At 39.3% G+C, this 25,450-nt stretch overlaps 1 protein-coding gene across 1 annotated transcript in view; it reads left to right on the forward strand.

Annotated features, from left to right (window-relative positions):
• The first annotated feature begins 326 nt into the window (after nucleotides 1–326).
• Nucleotides 327–25,450, forward strand: part of LOC108047286 — a 43,505-nt gene continuing 18,381 nt past the window's right edge. Inside the window, 2 exon segments of the mRNA XM_017127399.2 lie at nucleotides 327–750; nucleotides 21,868–22,509. Coding sequence (XP_016982888.2) covers nucleotides 22,480–22,509 — 30 coding nt within the window. The 5' untranslated portion in view covers nucleotides 327–750; nucleotides 21,868–22,479.

Here is a 25,450-nt window from a genome sequence, read left to right on the forward strand (position 1 = left end):
GACATAACGTTTATAACTTTCTCGCATAACCGATTTGTTTTCTTTTACAGCTAAGTAAGGGCAGGAAAAATATTTATATTTCTAGCCACTTCTGATACCACTGTAACCGCAGCTGGTTTGTGTCGTGACGTTACGTATACGCAGTGGGTGCCGCGTGAGAGTGGCGCCGAGAGCACGAGAGACGGCCAAGAGAGACGGAGAGCAGCAGTTGCGCTCTTTGCCGCAGTTTTAGTGTTGCTCTTGGCCTGGCCACACGAATTTCCAGGGGTATTTCATCTGCCTGCTAATCTCAGGCAGCGTTCAGTTTCATTTGAGGCTTTTGGCGCAGCAGTGAACCCAAAGGAACGCAGTGAAAAAATACAAACGAGCAAAGAAGAAGTCGAAAATCTCAAAAATTCTCCTAGGATAACGTTTATATCCAATAAAGGACATTTACAAATTGCAATGAACTTTTCGCAGGTGAAACTCTAACCGTGATTCAAAAATAAAGTTCGGTTAGCTAAGTGTTGTGGTTTTTGGAGAGAAACTCGAAAGTGTCCTGCTGTGCTGAAGTTTAGCATTTGCCGTCGCTAATTGTGAGATACAAACTGCAACTGACAGGCGGCAATCAGAAGGGCATAAAAACTTTTGCTCCTGCCGCCGGTCTTGATTTCCTTGCCGCGCACTTCATCCAAGTCCCGGGAAATTGTTCGGCTGCCAGGCCTCAAGCTGGGCGATTACCGCAAAATGACACGTGTCAGGCGCATTGTGGTGAGTCCTGAGAAAGGCCCGTTATTTCTGATGGCTGTAACCCGAACAGGGGAATTCCTCCATTAAAGCGAAACACTTTAAAACGTTGCCCCCAGTTCAGACTTCCACTCACTCACAGACACACATTTTTCACCGACCGAAATTTTGCGGCATGCCTTTTTTCCCTTTGCCTGTTTCCGCTCCACCAAATTGAATTTCTTATTTAAACGCGTTTGCATGCCGACCTGCGCGTGAACCTCCCTCTACTTTTGCTGTTAATTTTATATTTATTTTCATTTCCCATCGAATTCCGCGCTCTTTGAACTTTGACCATTCTTCAATGGCTTTTTGCCGCAGGATATTATCGGGGGCTTTGTCGAGGGAGGTTAAGCTCGACAGAGAGCTAATATTTAGCTTTTAAAAATGGAAAAGTCTTTTGTTTTTCCATTAACAAGGTATTGGAATTTCTAACTAATATGCTCAATGGAATTGGGGTATGCTAAGCCAAAGTCCTGGTCACCTTCTGCTCCTGTGCACGAAATTTTTATTTTACGATTATGGCCGCTTGAAAGAGGAGCCACATTCACGTAAAGCATACGCCCCGTATGTCCGTGATAATTTGTTTTCTCTTTATGCGTTTTCTTTCCCAAAAACGTGAGGTTAAATATAAGCACACAGACAAACTGATCTTTATCGTAAAGTTAAGTTGGCTGCCAAAAACAGATGCCCATTGAGAGACAGAAATCGCGCATTAATTTCCAAGAGTCCTTATCTAAGCCTTCAAACTAGCCAACTGGCTTTTTTGGCTTTGGCAGCGCAATGGAAAAAGAACCACCAAAATATAACAAAAAATCATGAAAAAAGAATGCAAATGCAGTTGGTGGAGCACTCGCGCAATTTTCCTTTTTTCGCGTAAATGTTCTACCTCTTAGGCTTATTTTGGGCACCAGCTGCAAAAAGGCGCAAAGGTATGAAAATCCAGGGCAAAAACGCGGTCCGAAAAATGGGGAAAACAAAGCCGAAAAAAGCGAGAAGGAAAAATGTCAAAACAAGCTACTAAAGCGATTGGCGGGACGCGGCGGGTGGACGAAATGAAACATGGTGAGGGCCAATGTCGAGCATACGCCAGGTTGGACATGAATTTCAGCAAATATTCCGGCAAAGTTGATTGAACCTTGAACATAAACTTTTTCCTCTGTCCTGTCAGCTTTTCTAGGTTATCAGTTATCCGGTTAGGGCTTTTACTTGCATTTGAACTTTGGCTTTGGCTTCAACCTCCAGGTAGATATAAATAATAAAAGGAGCTACCTAAGTATCCACTGCCGATTTAAGGAAAATGAAATAGAATTTAAATTTGCTAATTCAAAATTCCTTTTGAATTCCGTATAAATTAAGGTAATTCAATTAAATTCTGCTTTTCAACAAAACAAAAACCAAAAATTAATATTTTAAACTTTCAATTTAGAATTCCTGTAAGATTCAAATATTTTTGGTAATTCAATTCGATTTCGCATTCCAATTTACAATTAGATTTCCATGCCTAAATTGTTTAGGAAAAAGGTTGGGAATGTAACATTTGAAATGAGAAATTTAATAAGAAAATACGATATACAAACAGAAATTTATGAGTCAAAAATTTGGCAAGACCTTAACTAATTTCTGAGTAGATATTTATCTTAGTTTGTGCAATTTTGACTAACAACTTAATTTGAGCAACTTGTGCCCAAGTTCAGCCATTAGAGATCATCAATCTGGCCTAATAATACAAAAAGCCACTTCCCGCAGCCGCTTGGTTCGCATTAACCTGTTGTCAGCTGTTCGCATGCCGAAAATGCCTCCTTTTTCCTGGCGGACACACACACAAATCAAATGTAACAGGCACTTGTAAAATGTCCTGCTCCTTTCGGAGGGCGTGGCCCTTGGCATGGCGCGTCACGTTTATCACAACAGGGCAATAAATTTCATTCGCCTTGTCCCTGCCTGCTACAACATTTTATGGTCTCTTCATTTTCGACAGCTGCAAACAGTCGAATCCGAATGCCTTTGCATACTTGACGAGGCTTTGTCAATGCACATTATTATCTGCAGAGCACCGCCCTTCAAGCGGGCGAACAAGCATTTTATTTTGTCATTTTGATTGATGGCCCTGAGTCCGACGTCCCGCCTCGTGTTTGTTCGCCGCTTTAATTAATGTGCGACTTTGGGTGCGTCTCGCAGCGCTGAAAACTATGCTATGTTCGAAACAAGTTTTCCACCAAGGCCGCCGGCACGCACACACGCTTCAAAAATATTATGTTTTCTGAGTTGGTGTGAAACGCTCGCCGCCAGCAAAACGTTTTTCACCATGGTTAAGGATGAGGCGAAGACTTCTGGCACACAATCATTAGCAGAATGCTATGTAGTTTATGGAGCGAATGGTTCAGCTGTCCGATGATGGATGATGGATGATGAATGCGGTTTCTGCGGCCTCTGAGGAAGCTTAATCTTAAGAAATTCCAGTGTAGACAAAAGGATTAACTTGGCAACAGAGGGGCTAAATTTAAAATTCTGGCTCACAAAATTCCTCAAAACTAAAAAAAGGTACCCTATTTTTTTTCTCCCAATTTTCGTTTGCGGCAAAGCCCGGCAATTACTGGCCGCCCTTTTGAATACCCAATTTTGGACAATCTCGCCGCATTACGTATACGCACTGTCATCCTCAGCACTGAATTTTAATAGCTTAGATTATGTACTAAAAAAATGAATGAAAAGGGAATTCCGTCCCCTGCCTCGTCCCGTGTCCATTAGAGTTATGGTCGGCAATGTCCGGTTATAACATCCAGCACAGACCATTAGGCAGGTGAGAGTATCTGGGTAACTTTTTTGCTGCTCTTGGTGCTGCTGTCGTTGGGAAATTGAAGTGGCAAGCCAGCGGGGTGTCAACAGCGCGGTGCAACAACAACAGCAACGGACACAGCATAAAATGGCTTGTTTGTGGCGAAGGGAAGATACAGAAGGAGCAGGACATCCAGCAGACAGACAGCACAAAAGGCTGTCAAAGAAAAGCCGGCCCAAAGCCCGCTCGCTGGCAGACCAAATTGCTTTTTGCTTTGTAAGAACCGGGTAAACAGCAGCGGCAACATAAACAGCAACACCAAAGGAAGCGATGCTGTCAACGGGAGCCAGGACAGGCAGCAGCAGGTGGTAGGATAGAGATGCTCCAGAGTCGTGAGTTGCTCCATAGTTGTGTAGGAATTCTACAAAAATGACAAGGAATTGGACTTTCTAGCAATAAAAATTTAAAGTTTTTAATAGCCTTAATTATTGCTCAATGATAAATATATTGCGATATCACATTTCTAGACGTATAGAAACATAACATTTCGCAATCTATTTGCATTACCCTTGAATAAAAAAGAGCGGAATATATATTTAGACATTTGTAATAATCAGAGTCGCTTATATATTATATATATTATATATTAGCAAAGCATTATCAAAACAGTAACACTCTTGACACAACAAATTAAATGCATTTACATCCGTATAATTAGATTTCAATGGTGTGAGTAATATTACTGTTTAACTACGCATTTCTTCTAACTCAATAGCTTGGTGTTGTTAATGTGATATTTAGAAGCTAAGTTAAATTAATAAAGACTGGGATCATACATCGCCTAGGTATTTGAATAAAAACAAGCTTTGCACATACAAAAAGACAGATGTGAAGAGCAGATTAAATAGGTCACTTTAAAGGTATAAAGCCTTATTATATTTTAATTTAAATTTAAAGCAAATACGTATTAAACTTTCAAAAGTTCCATGACGATTGGGAGCACTCTCAGGCCGTTGACTTCCCATAAGGACCTATCACGTGGGCCGCTCCAGGCAATTTAGAGGCACTAAAGAAGATAGGAATGCGGCTGGAAAAAACATATAAATATTTATTTGTGGGAGTAATGGTATATATATATATATACTTCATTTTTGTGGCCTGGGCGAAGCACACTTTGGTGTTTGCGATGGGCATTTTAATTAAGCTAAACAAACACACCGGCAACAATTAAATACACTCTCGCTTACACCTGCAAAACCTGGCCAAGTTTGGATTTTATGCGGGCAATGTCGCCGCTTTCGCTTTACACTTCATTTCATTTTTAAGTTTTTGAACGCATTTTACTTATGCTATGTTTTTTGTACTCCCACTTTTTTATATCTGGCTGCGGTTGCCAATTATGCCCGTAAGTTGCTTTATTATACGAACTCTCCGGAATGGCTGCCGTTTCTTCATGAAATTCCACATAATTGTCCTCCTCTACGTCGTCTTGGTGCTGCTTTATTAAACCATAGCCGCGCAATCACCGAAATGAGCCCACCCACCACCGCACAAACAGACAGACACACGTGCAGATATAGCACTTCGGGAGGATTGTACAGAAACACCTTCGAGGGCACGTGCAACATTTGTATTTAAATTTGAATGGCTCTGCCGCCAGAGCGCTTCACCTTGCCACCAGCACATATACCAACACACTCCCAGACAGAAACACCTGTATAAATACACATACGCGTGCACACCTCTGCAAACGCAAGAAACACACACAGAAGAAGCAACAATTTTCATTTCTGCCGGGAAACTCGCACAAGGTGGGCCACAAAAGTTTGCAAAACAGCGGAAGAAAACCAAAAAATTTATGTACTAATGACATTTTGTTGTTCAGCTCTCTAAACTAATGTCTGGCTATATATTCCATACTTTAATTTTAATAATTTAATTTACCATTTGAGTTTCAGCAAACACTTTTTCATAAAAAGATGTGAAAAATATCGAGATTGACTAATGTATCAGAAAAAGAAAAAAATATTTTCCCAGTATAAAGATGTCCAATTGTCCGATAGGAATATTCAGTCTCTTAGAATAATTTAAACCAAATTGTGCTACATTCACATAAATCAGAACTTTGTAGAGATGAACTAAAAATAATTTTCTATATTTTTTATCTAACGCATTAAACAAACACCAAATTTTTGCACTTAGTTGAAGTTATAAAACTAACGAGCTTATCATCTCTTGGTTCAACGTTTGAAATAATTAACTAGTAATTTTCAATGGTAAATTATAAGTCTTTGACAAAGAGAGTGAGATTTTTCGTTTATGTACTAGAAACTTTTCTGATGGAGCAATTAATCTGGCAAAATCATAAGATTTCACTGGGAAACATATTTTCCTAGGCAAATGATTCTGAAAAGTTTTATCCGACAGAGTGAAAACTTAATCAAAGCTTGAGAAAAGTTTGTGCTTGGACAAAACTCGAAGCCACCCGTTTGCACCACCCACCACCTCAAACACTAAGCCGCCCAATGCCATGTCCATTCAACCTTGGAGGCACTTTTCCACTCCCACCACCCACTCGGCTCTGAGGTCTCCGGCTCCCCGATGATTCCTAACATTACGTTCTGGCCGAAATACGTTCGCATCAAACTAAATAACACGTTCATATTTCTTACGGTTCGTTACCTATTTAATATTAAAGCAAATTGCTGACTGAGTTGCTTTCCCCACTCGGAATATGTGAGGTATTTAAAGAGAGAGAAAACAATTTGGATTCCAGGTTTCTATTTCAAAAGAAAAGGTATTGCAATTTAACCATAGACCAAAAATCTTTATTATTATTAAGCCTTGGAATATTTGCAACAAGCTTAAAGTCGATATTTATTTTTTATAAGTTCTCAAAATATCTGAGAGTTGACTTAATAAACCTAGCGTAAGAGACAGAGAAAAAACACGATATTATTTCATGAGTATAGAGTAAAAAATCGAAAAAGTTAACTTTAAGAGTTCTGCTTTTTTTAACGTATTTAAATTACAGCGTATTTTTCCCTGTTTATACCTATATTATATATAAGTGACTTCGTTTGTGCAGTCAGGTAGTTTGTCTTAGGCCTTTTTTTGTTCTTTCTCGGGAACATTCCTCAGCCGTTACGAGCACTAAATGATATGCAAATAAAAACGTGGCCCAAGTACGTGGAGATCCCGTCCCATGTGTGAGAAGAAATTGCGAGAAGTGGTTTCGGAAAGGGGAGTTGTAAAGGCAAACGTGAGGGAACGGCTTTTTAAACTCATATTTAAATGGTGCGCTTCGTTAAATGGCGCTATAGGAAAACTTTTTGTTCCTTTGTACTAATGAACATAATTATGACCGGAAGATCAGAGTATTTCGAATGTTTACCACATATTTTTTGCAAAAGTTTCCCGCCATTTTCAGTTTTAAGGGAACGAAGGCAGTGAAGGCGGTGTTGAGATTTGTTTTTCTGGCACCCACAGCTATTTATCTTGAGCGCCAGCTCCCTTTGGCTATGCATCATGAGTACTACTCACTGCCGCACCAGACTGATGTAGCACAGTGTCGTAAATTGTGGCAAACACTTGCAAACACCAAATTTTTCATATGCTCCTAGAACCGATTTTTTAAATCCCTTAAAATCGCTTCAAAGTTGACCGCTTTTAGGTTCTTAAGAAAACACACAATTTTTAGCTAATTTATCCTTTTAAAGCAGAATATCTTGAAAACTAATTCTGATTGCGGTGTTTCTTAGTGTATAAAACAAACAAAAATACTGTTTGCCATGTTGCTCTTCGAGGTATTTCGATATTTGCCAGCTGACAATTTTTTCACTGTTGTGCACTATATTACTTTTTCTAGTCAAACACATTTCCTAAAACTCGTTAAGATATTATAAAAATAATAATAAATATAAATATTTTATGTTAAGTTATCAGCAGTTTAAGACATCTGTTGGTGTCCTTAAATAGATACATAGAATAATAAAATATTGAAATATATTATACCTTGTGGTATGTGCTTGTTAAATTGAGTTGTGCAAACAGAGTCCAGCAGAGCAATCAATACTTTCGCATTTTCTCTAAAGTAGCCCTTGTTGTTCCACGACCTATAGTTTTAAAACTCTCATTTTTTTTACTGGTGTAAGTCAGTTACGATAAAGTGTTCGTAAAAAGTTATGTAATAACTTATGAAATTACTCTTTTTTAAAGAAAAAAACATATTTCCAGTATTTGGTCTAAAACTTTATGGGACATAAACACACGCGTATTTTTTTTTTAAATTTATTGGTTTTTCTATTTAAAGTAAAAAAAATATAAAATATATGTGTATATAGGAAATTCTTTAAAAAAGGCGGAAGCACTTCTATTATTAGTTTCTTACTTAAAACTTAGTTAAAGAAACAAAACAAATATTTGCTTTATTTTAAGTTATTAATTAATGCCAAAATGTGTAACTTTTCCCATAGTGCAACGGTCTCACACTGATGCACTTCGTGTTGAGTGCACTTTCCACTTTCACTTTGCGCTCGCTTGTTGACTGCTTCCATCTCACGTTTCGGGCTCTCTCTGTCTCTTGGTGCAGCCCATCCACTTTCATTATTTGCGTTTAGCTCACGCAAGTCTCGCACTGCGAGCACACACTCGCACCCACACCCCCACACACACACACACACCCACCCATACACACGGGCACAAAACACTTTTCATTGTCATTTGCGCCTCAACGCATGCCATGCATTCTGTCGCTGACTCATGTCCATGCAGTAAAAATTCCATTTCAGCAGCAATTTCATACCCCGCATACTCTTTAAATGGGCATTATAGTTGGCTTATAAAGCGTATTTTTCTTTATTGGCGAACAAGTATCATTTGTGCGATGTCATGGTGTAGATAGAATTATATTATTGGCCTGCACTGTTAGTTTGGAGAATAATATTTCAAGGATGGAATATTTGGTTAAAACTCATCCATAAATAAACTTAAGTTTGTAATACATTAATGTTTGAAGTAAAAAACAAATATGGTTGATAATGGAAAACTTCTCCAAGCTTATTTTATAAAAACAACTAATCTTCTCTGTTTAAAATATTTGTTCAGTGGAATTAATTAGACATACGAAAATTAAAGTTAAATTTCAAGATAAAATATGTCCAAGATAGTCGAAGTCGAGTACTGATAAAACTCGGTAATTCGTCTTTAAATAAATTCTATGTGGATAAAAGCACTCAAAAAAGTTTCGATGATGACAATAATGATTTCCCAATGATAAGATATTATAAAAGTCTATTATCAAAATCAAATACAAAACAGTTTTAACATAAGTGCACATGCGCTTCTACTATTGTGTACGAGACATTTTCACTATTGTTTATTCTTTTAGCCCAACAGCATTTTGTGTTTTCTAACTGGACAGCCAACCATTCCTCATCTAAAAACTTATGCAGCAAGTTTTTGCCATTTTCTTTTTTGTTGAATTTGTATTTGACACTTGTTTTTGTTTTCTGTTCCAATGGGGGCGGGACGAACAATGGGGCTGGGGGCTTGGGAACATACAGTTTTTGTCATGTTTGCTGATTGTGAAAGTTGGTGAAGCGCTTTTTAACAGTTCTCGTGACACTATTCCGCACTGTGTGGCATGGCCGGCCATGGCATGTATATTTTATGTTCCGTTGCCGCTGGCCAACAGCAGACAGGACAGAGCTGACATGGCCAGGGCGACCTTAATGCACCAATGACATGTTCGAGTGGAATGCATCCGGGCTGCCTGTCATTTCTACCTTTGCTCCGCCACCAGCATGTCTATAATGCAATTTTCCGGTCATTTTAAGCCAACTCGGAATGCAAGCTATGAATAATTCATAAGAAACGAACAACAGAAATTGGAAAAAAATGATTATCAATCAATTGCTATTGCAACTGAAAATTGTGGCTGCAGTGCCGAGAATGTGTGGTGGCACTATGGCCATATTAAGCCGGCTCTGCTGCAATGCATCGCATGCGGCGGGGACATTGGCAAAAGTTTCAATGCCTCATTTCATTTGCTAAAGAGCCATTCAAATAGTTTGCGATGTCGATTTTACCTCTGCATCGTTCCCATTGCATTGAATTCTTGAACGAAACGAGTTTGTGTGGCTTGCTTATTTAGGCGCTTTCTGTAGTTCGTTTAGAAATGGGAAAATTATTATTATTTATAGTAGGTATCAACTGCAATCGAGGGTTTCGGAGTTGTGCAACTTGCTATAAGATAAAACTTTATATTTATGACGTCTTAAGTTATTCTGAAAATTCAAGAATCTGCGGTATATTGTTTTATTTGTCAATTTTCAAACTGGTTTGAAGAAAACAAAAAAAAATTTAAAATATTATTTCCAATAGATACAAATTATAGTCTTTTAAAATGTATGAGTATTATCAAATATTTTATAATAGCTAGATGATTCCTTTATTGTATTACTACGTATACAACATTTTTAGATCAAAGTTCAAAGTTCTTTTGTTGTATAATCTTGAACATTGTTGTTCACACACTTTGAATTAAGACATTTATTCGCAACCATTACTCACTCGCTGGCAATCAATCTGTTCACCTTGTCCAGATTTTCGATATATATGCTCATGTAAGATATTTCCCAGCGGCCAGAACAAATTACGCTCCATAAACATCAATCAGTGGAGCGTCTTCGTTCATTTGAAATTGAATTGGTGAATAGCCAACTAATGGCGTATTTTCAATTGAAATCGAAATTATATTTCCCATGTCTGTATGTTTATATATGAATGCGTGGTGAAGTTAATATATTATCAGCTAAATCTGCCAGCAATTGAAAAGCATTTTGTGCTTATATATATATTTTTTATTTGTTCGCTCTATTACAAGAAAGGTATAAAAACGGTTTTTAAGTTTTTTATTTGCTAAGACAACAATAATAGAAAATAGACGCATACATTTTTTTTTAATATGATAATAGCTTTTTATTTTTCAGTTTTTCTAAAAACAATTTTCATCTGTGTTCTAATTAATAGACCTCACAGTTAGTGTTCCCTCGTGAGTACATAATCGTATTTAATCAAAAGACTTTGTTATTGTTTTGACTACAATAAGAAAATTTAAATTTTTATTTCAATTAAATTGCGGATGATTCTTGTCATTGCCACTAACGCTCAGTCCGCTAAGTCGCTTTTGTGGCACTTGATTCCCCCAATACCTCCGATGTCTGTCAATCCGTCAAAACACAAGAAACGTTTTTTGGCTGACCTCAGAAATAGATGCCAAAATCATTTCCATCACCATCTGACACACCCAAAAAGTCAAGCGACAGGGAATCTTTGCATTCGCCTCCATTTGCAGTCTCTCCGTTCTGAGGCTTTGTTTGTTGGCTTAATGTAAAATATTGTGTATACGCCAGGTTGTACATTAAAAGCTTTTTGCCGCAATAATCAAAACATTCTCTTGTTATTTATAGTAGTTTTTCCTACGTGAGGTGTGGTGTGGGTAGGGGTAATGTTGTTGGATTCTTATATATTGCATGGGTGGGGTAAATGGAGAAAAATATGGTTTATAAGACGACTTATTCTTTCGAATCATAAAATCCTATAAATAAAGCAGGGAACTTATTTTCATACTTAAAAAACAGGAAAACTAAGAGTATTATATTTTGTTTTTATTCAATGCATGTTTTTTCTGTATATTTCCTGTTTACAAAAACCTATTTATTACTGAGTAAATCGAAATTAAACAGATTCAATCTCGATTAGTCGTAATTTTCCCACCTTTATTTATTTATACCCAATTAATCTATAGATTACTTTGAAAACAAATACAATTTTTAACAAGTCGACCGTGCGATTGTTGAGTTGTAAATCTCCTAATTAAAGAAACCAAATTTCGGATAGAGTGGAACAAAAGCATGACCTTTCGTTCGATTATCCCCAGGTCATCAGCACGTTCCCACATAAATTGGTTAAATAAAATTGTTTAATTATCTGGAATCGAACCAATGCATTTTGTTTATTGATATTGATGAACTTTTGCTTTCGGGCCTGTGTCGTTCTACCTTTGAATATTTCGGCTCATCTTTATTGTCTCCTGTTTTCTCATTTGTTTATTATTTAAAATATTTTCATCCCGGTTTTAGCAATTTGGATGCGGTCGTGTTTGTTTTGATAATTTTTTGGATGCGTTTGCTTTTCACAAGCTTCATGTAATTTGTTTTTTTCGCGGTCTCGACTTTTGCAAGGTGAAAAATGTTCTTTGAAAATGTGGCCTATAAATTTGCCCTGAAATTGCCTTAAAGAAGAAAAATTGAAAAAAGCGAATACGGAGCGAAATGGGAAGACAGTGGCATGGACATGTACTGGTCTCTTATTCCTTGTCATTTGTCGTCGTCGCCGTCGTCTTTATTGGTTTATTTACTTTGGCTGACTTGCCTTCTAATTTGGCCTTTATGGCCCGCTTTACAATTCGACAATCTTCGTTCACTGCCACTTCTTTCCAAGTTAACTAGTCTCGTTTCTGGGGGCCACTTTCGGTTGTCTTCTGCCAAATTTATTTATATTCCCGCTCTGTGATTCTGCTGCTGCCCGGCCAAACATGTCGAACATTTTGTTCGCTTCAACGGGCCAGCCACTAGCTGCCTATTTATGGGCCGTAAGCCGACGCGTCCTGTGGTGGTCATAAAGTTTTTGGCGCCATTCGGCCAAAATGAACAGAGATGCTCTCCCAATCAGCTGAAACAAGACAAAAGAAAGACTACTAAAAATAGCTTTAGCACCACTCATTTTTTATTAAACCATAATTTGTTTGGAAATCCAAAATACAAAAAAAAAAGGGAATAGGGAATAAAGTATTTAAAAGATCTAAAATTTTCTTATTAAACCTCAAGAGATTTCCGTGCAACAACTAATTTCTTATGCAGACTTCCTAGTCCCTTTCAACCTAAGCAAACTAAATTGGTCTGGCCTTGGTCGCATCACTGCCTAAAAAGCACTTCAATCTCGAGACAAATCAACTGATGTTAGCTAAATGTGGCATTCGGCTTTGTTGCTTGCGATGTGAGGCACAATTTCTAATGGGAGCAGAGCCTGCTGTCGAGATGGAAATGCCATTGCCGCATGCCGTGCCATAAGAGACAATTTATTTGGTGCCACTTTAAGCCCGTGCTGGCTTGGTTGTACTGGTTGTCCAGAGCCGAACACATTCATTATTTTTCTTAATTAAATCTTAATTTTTCTTCCTCGTGCGTGTGCGTCGCTTAAAATGAATACACGACTGATGAATTCCGGCGACCGTTGGGCTTAATGATGAAACAGGAGCGGAGTTAAAGGCTCACTGCACATTGTGCAACGTGGGGCGGAAAACAATAATAAAATTGCATTCGCGACAGGCAGTTAAGCCCGGAATGGCAGTCACTCTGCAGTGTGCAGTCTGCAGTCTGCAGTCTGGTCGAAACCCCAACCCAACCCTTGACCTCGCCAGCTACATTGAAACCCATTTAAGTTGAGCTCGGTGGGGGCTGCAAATGCCACTAATTAAGCCTAATGGCGCATGAAACATGCATTAAAACTAATGTGCAAGCCTCGTCGCCAAAGTCAACAAAGGGGAGGAGATGGCCTTGCCGCTTGCGTAGCACTGGGTGGGCAGAAGCCAAGAGTTGCCTCCATTCTCTGCCCCGTTTAATGAGGCCAGCCTAATTTTACGGTACGCAATATTTTGTTGCTGAAGTGCTGTTGAAAAGGGTGGGCCAAAAGGATCTCGTTAAGATCAAACATGGAATAAAGTTTGGGGCAATTGCAGCCTTGTAATACGAGTTGCTTGAAATATCGTTAAAATGTTCTAACCTATTTACGGACAGAAGATTCTTTTTATTATAACTAATTCTGTGTGATTTTATGACAAAAACGAACCAGTCTTGAAGTAAGAGAGTAAAGGGAGTAACCAAGTTATATTTGAAATAATTTTTTGCAGTTAACATTTTGGGCAAAACAAGTTTTCAATAGCGATAGGCAATGGAAGCAGTTTTCCAGTTTTCAAAATCTTAATTCAATAACTTTCAAAAGTGATTTCAGTAGGCCATTGCCTTCGCTTCGGTTTCCAAACATTTACCAACTTTATCGCTGTAAATGTTTAAGTGAACCTAAGACCGTTTGTTTAGAGAGTTCAGAATTGAATTGAAGGACCTTCTTCAAGGAGGCATATTATTAGACCCCCTGCAATACAAACTAGACATTCGCTGTCGAGGACAACTGAGCCGACCACTAATGAAACATTATGGGCGTCGTAACACAGCAGCCAAGTCAGACAGCCACGCCGCAAAGCCTCTAAAAACGTTTACGGCTTACGTGCAACATGGGCCGTGGTCCAACCGATAAGTGGCACGTAGCAGCGACGGCAAAAGCCACATAAGTGTCCCCTCAAATTGCCTCCTGCAACACTTTTCCAGCAGCTGCAATTGATTTTTCCCGGCAGCGGCAACCGTATGTGGGCATCATTGGGCATTGCTACATTTTGAGCTGGGATTTCTTTTAAAATAATCAAGAATTCATATTATTGATTTGTTGAATGTAGATTTGGGTGTGTGATGTATGTTTTGCCGCTTCATTGAAGCAATAAATTTAAAATTTTGCAAAATGCCATGAGGATGATACGAGTGAAATATATTCGACCGTGCTGGCACTCCTATGGGTGTATGAGTGTGTGTGTGTGGCACTTTATAAAACGGGCACTCGGCCTTCAACCGGAAGCGACTTACGCACGGCTGCATCATGCCGGAAGTCGGGCAGAGAGCGAGATAGAAACAATGAGAGTGGGATGGAGAACTGAATTCCCACGCGAATGAATGTCAACATGTTGATAACAAAACACATGAAACCAAGTTGCAGAGAAAGCTAAAAAAACTTTTTGCAAACTAGTCAAATGACAAATACAAACCGTGGGGTAGTAGAACCACTCGCAAAACTTTCTATAAAAGGTTATAAATTTTATTCTAACTATTAAGCTTTAAAAATTTTATTGCTCCATCTATAAGCAGGATGAATTTTAAAGAATAAAGAATATTGAAAGCGCAACAAAGAATTATTTATTACATTTCGGTTGTACAAAACATCCTCTTAATAATATATTTATCTTATTAATGATTTCAAAAGTTAAGATTATCCCCAATCTTATTTCACGATTTCAAAGGGATGGCAAATATAACAAAAGGCAGCTTACTTTGGCCATTCGAAATGTTTACAGCCTGTAGCTATAAAAAAAATACATTATTCTATAAAACGACTTTATCATGGCTAATGACTATAATTAAATGCGTCTGGACAGTCAGAGAGTTTTTTTATGTAATGCTTTTTGTCAAACATTTGAAGCTGTAATTTGTCCATGACAGGCGACTACCGTTTGTCATTTCTTAAATAGTTTTTTTAAACTTTTTTTTAAGTTAAAAATTAATAATTAATTTGAATAGAAAAAGGTTGCAAGCTGCGTTGCAATCGTTTGACTGAAATTATAATACCCTATGCAAGGGTATACAAATTATAATATTATATCTTATTGTTTGGGCTAGGGTGACGCAGCGCCAAAATCACAATAGTAAATTTAGTCAATAACTGAATTTATTTGACACTTTGCTCGTATGTAAGGAGCTAAAATATTTTTTATTTATTATTTATTTATTATTTGATTAGCGCACTGCTACTCAATTGGCAACTTAATCTAATCAGTCTTTAATATAATCGGTTTCATTGGGTCTTCTTTGTTGCTTAAGACTAATAATTTAACCTAGACATTTTAGGGAGAAATATTGCTGTTGTTGTTATTGATGATGTTTAGGTCAAAACCCGGTCAGGTAGGTCTTGAGGGTGGTGTCGCTTTAGTCTTCTTTTGACTCTTGTTCGAGGGTCAGCGTTATTAATGGCAGCAGTTCCAAGTTTCCTGGCTAGGCTGTTGGGGTGCTCATTTAACCTTTCCATGTACTTCCGAGCAAGTTCCTGCAGCTTGTCTCCAAGTTTGGGCACATTGAGATCACGTTCGATGTCACTGGTTCGCATAAACCACGGAGCTCCAGAGATCCTTCGAAGTGTTTTCGCTTGCAGAACCCGGATTTTGTTGAGGTTGGTTTTTGCAGCGATGCCATAAACCTGGAGTCCATAGAAAAGAGTTGGCGCTAATATGGATTTATAAATTTGGACCTTACAGCCAAGTGCGAGTTTGTTGCGTGGTGCGAGAAGCCAAGCCATCCGAGAAACTTTGGTCCTGTAAGAGTGTTGGATACAAGTAATGTGCCTGCCAAATGTTAGTTTTTTGTCCAAAGTGACACCAAGGTACTTGTATGCAGGAAGGGCTCTGATTGGACTTCCGTTGAGGCTGACTCCAGGGCAGCTACTTCGACAATTGGTGAACGTTACATTGGCACATTTGTCTGCGTTTACTCGAATGTTCCAGTTCATGGCCCATTGGTGAAATGCGTCCAGATATTGTTGCAATGCAAATGTGGCAGCCAATATACTTTTGCTTTTTGTCAGGACAGCAGTGTCATCGGCGTAGGTCGCAATTAGCACGTTTTGTTCAGCAACTTCAGTGATTGGAGATTGTGTAGGCATATCTGAAGCATAAATACTGTAGAGAGTAGGGCTGAGGACGCTACCTTGGGGAACTCCGGCAGAGATCGGTTTGGTTGACGACTTGTACCCATCAGCAGATACGTGGAAAGTGCGTTCTTCCAGGAAGCTTTTCACGAGCTGGAACAGCTGTGGCGTAAAAAGACTTTTGGCTTTGTACAGGAGCCCAGGGTGCCACACTCTGTCAAAGGCCTGCTGGATGTCAAGGAAGGCAGCAACTGCATACTCCTGCTTCTCTAGGGCTTCTAAAGCAAAATTGACAACTCTGTGCAATTGCTCAGGAGTTCCATGTTGAAGACGAAAGCCGAACTGAAATTCCGGGATCGCACTGGTGACATTCTCGTAAGTGAGCAGCCTATTTAGGATCAGCCTTTCCATGATTTTTCCCAGGCCTGGTAGAAGACTAATGGGCCTGTATGAGTCCACGTCAGTCGGCGATTTACCTGGTTTTGGGATCATGATTATACTCGCCGATTTCCAAACTTTCGGGAAGTATCCAAGAGTTAGTATGCTGTTGAATAATGACACCAGGAATTGCAAGGCTTGATCCGGTAAAAGTCGAATCGTTCTGTTGTCGAGCAGGTCTTCACCGGGAGTTTTCTTCGGTGAAAGTTTAGCTACAAGGTCTTTAACCTCTGTCAGTGTGACAGGGCTAGCAGGCAGGCTCATTTGAAATGGAGATTCTAGAAACTCATCAACTTGTCGACGTATGCTTTCAGGTGAATAGTCGTAAGGCTTGAAACGTTGCTCGAGGTTGTTAGCGAACGCTTCAGCTTTCTCTAGGCTCGTACGGCACCAGCCACCTGAGGGATTCTTAATTGCTGACTTTGGGGTGGGCTGAGCCTTGTACCGTTTTGTGATACGCCACAACGAGTAGTTGGAACTAGCGTCTGTGCCCAGATTCTCCAAAAAGCTGTCAATAGATTCTTGTTTTCTTCGGGCGAGCGCCTTGCTTAGACAGTTAGCAAGCCGTTTATGTATCTGATGCATTCGAGCGTCTCCCGTTCTTGCATATTCTCTTCTTACTCTTCGCTTTAGGTTGAGAAGTGCCGCAATTCTGTGTGGTAGCTGGAGATGTCTAGAGGTCTCTGTATTTTGGCGATTCCCAGGTGCAGCTATCTCAGCAGCCTGGTTTATCATGCGCATGAAAAGGCTGATGGCATTGTCAATGTCAGACGGTTCCTGGGCTTCTATGTTAACCTCGCTCAGCTGCTCTAGGTAGGCTTTGAATGCATTTGTATTAGCACCTCTGGGAAGGAGTTGCGTGCGCTGTGGTTTTTTCACTGGTGTGGCATGCAATCTGGCCAGGATTGGAGTGTGGTCCGAGGAGAGTTCATGGAGTGTTTTTACTTCTAGCCTGTTTATAGCGTATCCGTTGATTATGAAAAAATCAAGCGCTGTCGGTGTTATCAGGGGGTTGTATGAGTAAAAAGTGGGTTCACCTGTGGCAAGTACTTGGTAATGCCCATTTGCAATGACATCTTGCAACTGTTTACCCCTTCTACAGGCTCTTGAGTTTCCCCACCATGCATGTTTGGCATTATAGTCACCGCCAGCAATAAATTTGCTTCCAAGTCCGGCCAGCAAGGACTCAAATTCTGATTGGATCCATCTTTCTGCTGGAGGTAGATATATAGCTGCTAATGTTACATTTCCGTCTGCAGTCTGTAATTGAATGCTCGCTATCTGCCTGTCATTGCTAGAGGCGGCGGGCAAGGGATTATGGCTTAGGGAATCCTTTATAATGACTGCAGAGCCACCTTTGCTGTTGCCACTAGGGTGATAAGCATGGTATATAAGATAGCCTGGCAAGTAGATGCGCTGACCATCGCGCATGTGAGTTTCTGTGGCAAGCATTACATCTATGTTATGATCGCTGAGGAATATTCGAAGCTCTTCAGATACTCTGACTAATCCACGAGCGTTCCACAATCCGATATTTAATTCTGATTGAATCATTTCGGCAATCGCGCAATTAGAACGTGAACCAGCTCTCTGAAAGCCTTGTTGGACTCTGCATTTTCCTGCATTAGCTTAAACAGAGTGTCGAGTTTGCTATTAATGTCGCGGATGGCATTATCTAACGCTGTGAATTTAAGGGTGAGCCTAGGGTCTGAAGGAGAGCTTGCGTCACTCTGCGAGGTTGAGCCAGTCCTTGCTTGCATATCCTTGGGTCGAGCTATATCAGCATACGATATATTCGTTCTTAATGCCTGAGCTGGTATGAATCCACGCGATACGCGTCCTGGATCATTTGTTACCGGGAGTCTAGGCCTCGGCTTTTGTTTTTTATTTTTTCTAATCTGACCGGGCAATCTTTATCTGTCGAGACGTGGTTACCGCCACAGTTTACGCACAAGCATGTATCGCTTACACAGAGTGTGGAACCAGTAACATGAGAACCACTACATTTACCACAAACAGGGTCCTGAACACAATAGTTTTTAGAATGTCCAAAAATTTGGCATCTTTGACATTGAAGTAATTCTTTTCTACGGGGTGCACGCTCGACAGTGACTCTGTATCTCCCGAGTTGCGTAATTTTTAGGGACTCTGCGACGTTTGCACCCTGCTTAAGGTTGATATAAAACATATTCTGCCTAGTTTTATAATTTACTGTAGCTTCATTATCATCTTCGTTCACCTGGATGTTCTTCCAATCAGTCTTTTTGGGGCAGTATATGTTAAGTACCTCAAAGCCGAATTCAGTAAATCCCTGTGTTATTTGAGATTTCGGAACGTTTGTATGGAGTCCTTTCAGAACTACTCTGTAGGCCTTGTCTTCTTTTAACTGATGGTGCCAAAATTTACACTTAAGAGTTGTCAGTGTTTTTACAGCTAGCCGAAAAGCGTCTGAGTTGGCTGTATATATTCTGGATACACCAAATTTGGAAGTGCGGATGTTGTAGTTTTTGGAGCCAATGCTAAGGTCAAGAGATTGTTCCAATAAGACCGGATCGCTTACGTTCGGTACACAAATAGCAGGGATCTTGTTAGATTTTGTAGGCTGTCTATCTCCATTGGGGGCATCAGACTCATCATTGTCATCCAACATGTCTTGCTCCATACTTTCCGCTTCAGCAGCCAGAATCGCAAAGCGATTGTTTCCGAATGTCGGTGCAGCGGATGTAGAGGCCGCCTCATTGGGAGTCGCAGTGGCCTGCCGTTTAGTTTTGCGAATCGGAGGAGGAGACAGGACAGGTAAAGGGGAGTTAGTCACTCCTTTGCGTTTCCTATTAATACTCCGATTGTCTGCTTGAAAGATGCATTTTGTTAAATTATTGTCAGACATAGTTGGGTAAATGCTAGGTGCCACGATTGCAGACCCAGTGTATGTTGGAGTACAGACCAAGCTTGCCTGGACGTTGGAGATGGTGCAGGTTACACTTGTAGTGGCGTTGCTGCTGATTGCCACCAACGAGGAGGTCGTTGTTTGTGTTGGCATACCTGCGAGTAAAGCAGTTACATCTGTACGCTTAGCGCGGAGCTGGCAGCGTATTTCTTCAGGGTCTGCATCAGCTACTTTCCTCATCTCCTCAAACTTATCACATCCATTACTGGGGCGCAATTGAGCAGGTAAATTCTCCATTATATCGGACGATGTAAGTCTGAGAGACAGGTCGATGACAACCTCTCGCTCGCGCAGACGCGCAGGGCGAGGGGCAAAGCACAAAACAGCTTAAAACTTGCTTATTGTTATAAGAATCGCGGTAAAATACCGTCACCGCTCAGCAGTGACTGCAGATAAACTTCGTGTGCAAGAAAAGCCCACGAGCCAAGAAGATGTTTAAAAAACACAAAATATAATTTAGGAGCTACACGTGGATTTCTACCAAGCTGATTGCCATTCACAACGAAACTCCCTAAAATATTTTGATGCAGCAAACCAAATGAGATCATTCTAGAAAATGTTGTAATTGTTTAGTCCAATATTATACATTTTCGTCACAACATTTTGTGTGTTAAGAGAGCGTTCGTCACAACATTCTTACCTCGCAGGACGTGTTTTTGTTTGTACTAAGCCAGCAGATTGTACTTGTTAGGAAACTCTGAAATTGCAAGTCCCCACAAATATGCAAAATGTTTTGTTTTATTTCGTTGCAACAAATTTTTCAATTCTACAGAGGTCGGAGAAAAAAATCCATTATATGAAAACAATAAAATTTGTGTTTGGCTGCCCAAGCGAGCTAGAAATAAAACAAAACAATACAAAACAAAACAGAACACAAAAAAAAATCCAAAACAATTTGGGTGCGTTAAAATTAATGAAATTTATGTTAGCTGCTATATCAAATTTTCCCATTGTTCCCAGAAGAGAGCTTTAAAGCGGGATTGTGTTTTTTAACATTTCATATTAATTTATTGTTGTGGCCTTCGGTTCAGGTTAAAGTCTAGCAGAAACCACACAATGACCAAAAGTTTATGCATTGTAATGCGTTCCTAGGAAGAGTGCACAGTGATTGCTCCCAAAAGATGACTCAGGCGAATGATAAACACTCTTTCTTTTTCTCCCTCCCCCTCTCACGGGGCTATTGTACATTATTTGTGTGTCATTGGCTATTTAAGCCAAAGCTCCCCTTGGGGCGAGGAACAATATCTAACGTTTCCGAGTGAAGGCAGCCAGTATTCCAAACAGGGTTTTGTGGTGCTATTTGGGCGTGGTGTCATTTGTCTTCCTCAGGCCATGGGGGTATATGTTGACATTCAGGGTAATTATAGTATATGAATAGATAGAAAATAGCTTTGTAAGGCTTTGGATTATGGGGATAACATGCGCTTGATCCTCTTGGGGCACTACAAGGTTTTGACTCACTGAAAGAGGCGAATTAAGGTTTACTTATTGCTAAATTTCACAGATCCATCAGCGTTAACTACCCCATTACACTATTGTACAATATGTATATTTTGTTCATGTTTCCTCTATCTATTGCATTTTTAAAATCGCCACCGAACCATTGAGCCGCACCACAAAACAACCTCCACCAGACTGTGAATAGCTCTCCAAATGCCCTTTAGCTATCGCATACTGTGCATGCATTTTGCATAATAAGCTGCGTACCAAGTAAAAACGAGAAAAGGAACAGAAAACGTCGCCATAACTTAAATTGAAAATGTAATGCTATTAACACTCCACTTAGCCACTGCACCCGCCACCCCATGGGTTGAATTTGCATATAACAACCCAGTCATGTTTAAAGTGTTGAATCCGCGCCCCCTCTACCACCGCATGCAACATTTTGCATAGTAAATAGATTAGTTTTTCGGTTACCTGCATGTTTTACCCTCACAACTACCAGAATGGAAACAAAGTCGCTGCAATGTTGCCGTACATGTAATTAGAAACTTACATTGCCTGCTTTTGGCAGTGGCCTTTGTTTATGCAAATATTTAAACACTAGACTACTTAACCCACATTCAAATGCCAGAGAAGCCCAGAACATAAACACACAAGCACCCCAAAAGTATGCAGCAGACCCGAACATGTGTCAAGTTATATAAGCACCCACGCCTACTAACACACACACACACATGCAGTCGCTTACAAGGCTAAAAGCACAACACACGAAATTGGCACTAACAACAACACACAAAGAAGATGAACAACACCCACCACAGCAAAAACAAAATGTTTAAGCAAGAACTGCATTTTAAAATATTGTGTGTGTTTTCTCTTCCCACTCCAACCCCACTCTATTCCAATTTAGCGCTTGGCCTAAAAGTATGCTGCATCATTAGTGTCAGAGCGGAGGCGCCTCACACCAACGACTACACCATCAGGACAAAGGAAAAACCGGGCAGCTGCAGCTGGGAAAATTGAAAATGTATGCTCATTAGTAACGGCAGACGCGGCGAGCGGGAAAAACTAACAGCAAAAGCGCATTGCAAGGACCGAAACGACAAGTTCCTAAGTCAAACGCCAAACCAAAAAACAACGCCCATTCATAATTAGCAAAAACAACAGCAAAGAAGGGAGGAAAGAGGTGGCAGATGGGCAGAAGGACAGCTGAAAAAGTCAAGGACGAGCTTTAAAATAATTCGCGAAAGCATGGCCAAAGGAAGTAACTCCAGTTATCTCGAGCTCCACAAGATGCCAGCAGCCGCAGCGAGCTGATTTTGAGAATAAGACAAATTAGAATAGCTCGCAAATTATCGCCGGGAAATTGATTCGATAAGCAATCTAAAAAGCATACAGCCAGAGAGGAAACGCCGACAGCGACGACAGAGACAACAGCCGGCGGCTTCTTTAATTTGTCAACCATCCACCACCCCATCGGACTTCCCAAAATCCAGCGCCTTAAGCCGACAAACATCGAGTCATGCCTGAGCAGGATAATTACGATGATGAGGTAATTTTTTGTTTGCGTACGAGGGCAACAACCGGCGGAAAACGGAAAACAGGGACTGAGCCAAAAAATTAATATGTTTTGAGCTCAAATATAATTAGGCATAATTAATTTTAAAAACAAATATTCTTCTGAGCGCGTGCCGGGTTACCCAGTTCCGTTTCGTTCATCCTCAGTTACAGGGATTAGTGGAGCATATTTGAAATTCAAGGAAACCCAAGCTTGGTGCTTGGATTATAATTTCAAATTGTTTAATGACTGAGAAAATTGAATAGCGCCAAAAGAATGCATTATGGAAGGTTGGTATTGGAAAATGGACTGAAACGGCTGAAGTAAGCAGACTGTTAGGGTTATTGTTATTTGTAAGCTATGTCTTTCCAAAGAACTTATATTATTATTTGCTCAAGGTGTATTATATACCGGATACCAAAACTTAAATACCCGTTATTCGGGCCGTAAATACGTCTTGATACGCATGATTATAATAATATACCATTTTTACTGTTCGGGTACTGAAAATTAAACAAGAAAGGAAGCAAACTTCGGCAAGCCGAAGTTTTTATAACCTTGCAGTTATTACAAAACGACCATATTTCAATTTCTATGCCTATATCACCAAAAACAATAAAGGTCGATTTTGCGCTGCATTTGCCATCGTTTCTATGATATGGTTTTCCGATTTGGAAATAAACTAAAAGCGTGATTCTGATTCAGTAAATAATTAATCAATTTCAAACTTTTGACTGAAATTATAATACCCTCTGTAAGGGTATAAATATTCGTATTGTTATTTGTATTATATTATAATTTCAGTCAAAAGTTTGCAACGCAGTAAAGTAACTATTCGAACCCTATAAAATATATATATTACTGTTCTTTGGAATTACGGTTTTAATTAAATTAAAATCGGACAACTTTATCATATAGCTCCCTTAAAAAAGTCAAAAAATTAAACAAATTTGCTTTGCTGTTTATCTATTTATAAAATATTACTTCGAGATATAGTAATAATTTACTATATCATTATTACGCTTTTCATTTTGTCAAAATCGGACAACAATATCGAATAGCTGCCATAGAAACGATGGCAAAATGCAACGAAAAATCGACATAGCTTCAGTGTTTTTAGTAATATAGGCATAGAAATCAAAATGTAGTCGATTTGTTATAACTGCAAGTACAATTGGTGGATTTAATAAAATATTTTAATTTAGTGTTATATTAAAGGATTTGGGAATCTGTTTTTACTTTTTTTTTAAAGAAAATTAAGAGAAGTATGGAAAAAAATTTGATTTTTTGAGATTAGAGAAGATATGAATTAGAAACAGAAAGTTAAAAAAAAAAAAAAAACACCTATTATTTTGTCTATGAGTGTATATATAAACTTCGGCTTGCTGAAATTGCCGTTTGATAGTCATTCTTAAATGGCTAAATCATTAATGGATAGGATTTTTCACGGCATTGATTTAATTTTTATAATTAGGTTGTCTAAATTCCATTAATCAATTTGCAGATGAGTGAGAACGGATGGCAGCTATCCGGTGGCACTTTGTGAAATACCTGATTGGCTTCCCAGAGATTATCTTCGCGATTGGACTTATTATTAGGTCCACTTGGCCGACAAGCTGACTAAGCTCCTACATCGCCACTTCAGTTGCGACTCACTCTGCTTCCAACCTCGAGAAGTACTTCGGGGAGGCAGAAAAGTTCACTCAACGACTCGTAGTCGGACAACTTGAGCTTCTTCCCAGCACTTTCATCATCCTCTTCCGCTTTTCCGACGACTTTGATGGTCAGATTTTCCCGCTTGGCTGCATTCTTCGCGGCGCTGCGGAATCAACTGTGCGGCTGCGATGCTAATTGAAATAAATTCCGCATGTTATTCAAATGCAAAGCGCTGACAGTGCTGACTACAATTGCAAAATTGAATTAGCCATGCACCGCATGTCCGCGACTGTGTGCTTTGCATACTAAGTTGTCTGAGGGGAGGCTTCTCATCCCGAGTGGGTGGCTTGGTGGGAGTGTCAAACTGCTGGGGAGTTAAACAAGCAGTCCAAATGGCAATCAACCATTCAAGCGGAAGTCAATTAGCCGGAATTTCCACTCCGATTTCTGCCCGCCGACGCACAGTGGCTTAACAGTTTCCAAAAATACAATTTTTATGTGTTCCTGGAAAGTTGTGGAAGGACAACATTTACTGGAAAGTTATTGATTACAAATGTGAAACCCCCAAAAGAAACTGATTGGAGGTACGACAATTGTTGACCTATTTTAGGTTCCTCTTTTTTTATATTCGGCCCCCTGGTCAAATCAAGACCCGTTCCTATGTTATTGTTTCATAAGATATATGTCCATTTACAGCATCAAAAAACAAAACTATAAAAAATATAAACATGTTAGAAATATTTTTTTTTTCACAAAATTTGACTTTTACAGTCTATTAGTATGCTTTTGTTATGTGTATTTTTTCTTAAAACATATTTTATAGCTTATATTATTCAATTATCTCTTTTGGCTCAATTTGATTTTTGCTAAGAAACCCATTAAATCACGCCACTGTGCGACGAATTGGAATTTGACAGATTAAAGTGTGGCGCACACATTATGGGAGCATTCAAGTATGATAGCGCATCCCAACTATATAAATTGCTTAGACTGATAATGCTGGCTGACAGGTGTAATTGTGCAAAGAGCCAGCACGTTTAATTGTTGAGCGGGTGTAGAGATAAGTGATTAAAATGTATTTCCCAATACCAGGAAAGGTTGTAATACTCCAGTTTACGCTTATCCTCGCGATTTCTTAAGAACTTATGTAAATCAAATTCTTGTTGGTAGGCCATGTTTTTCATGTAATCGACTTTTTAAAAATCAAGAACAATTTTCTCCTACTTACGCTAAAATGATATTTAAAATTCACCTTTTTTTTAAAAAACAAAAAAATTAT

The sequence above is a fragment of the Drosophila rhopaloa genome, unplaced genomic scaffold, assembly GCF_018152115.1.
Source record: "Drosophila rhopaloa isolate 14029-0021.01 unplaced genomic scaffold, ASM1815211v1 contig_2, whole genome shotgun sequence".
In the NCBI taxonomy this organism is placed as follows: Eukaryota; Metazoa; Arthropoda; class Insecta; order Diptera; family Drosophilidae; genus Drosophila; species Drosophila rhopaloa.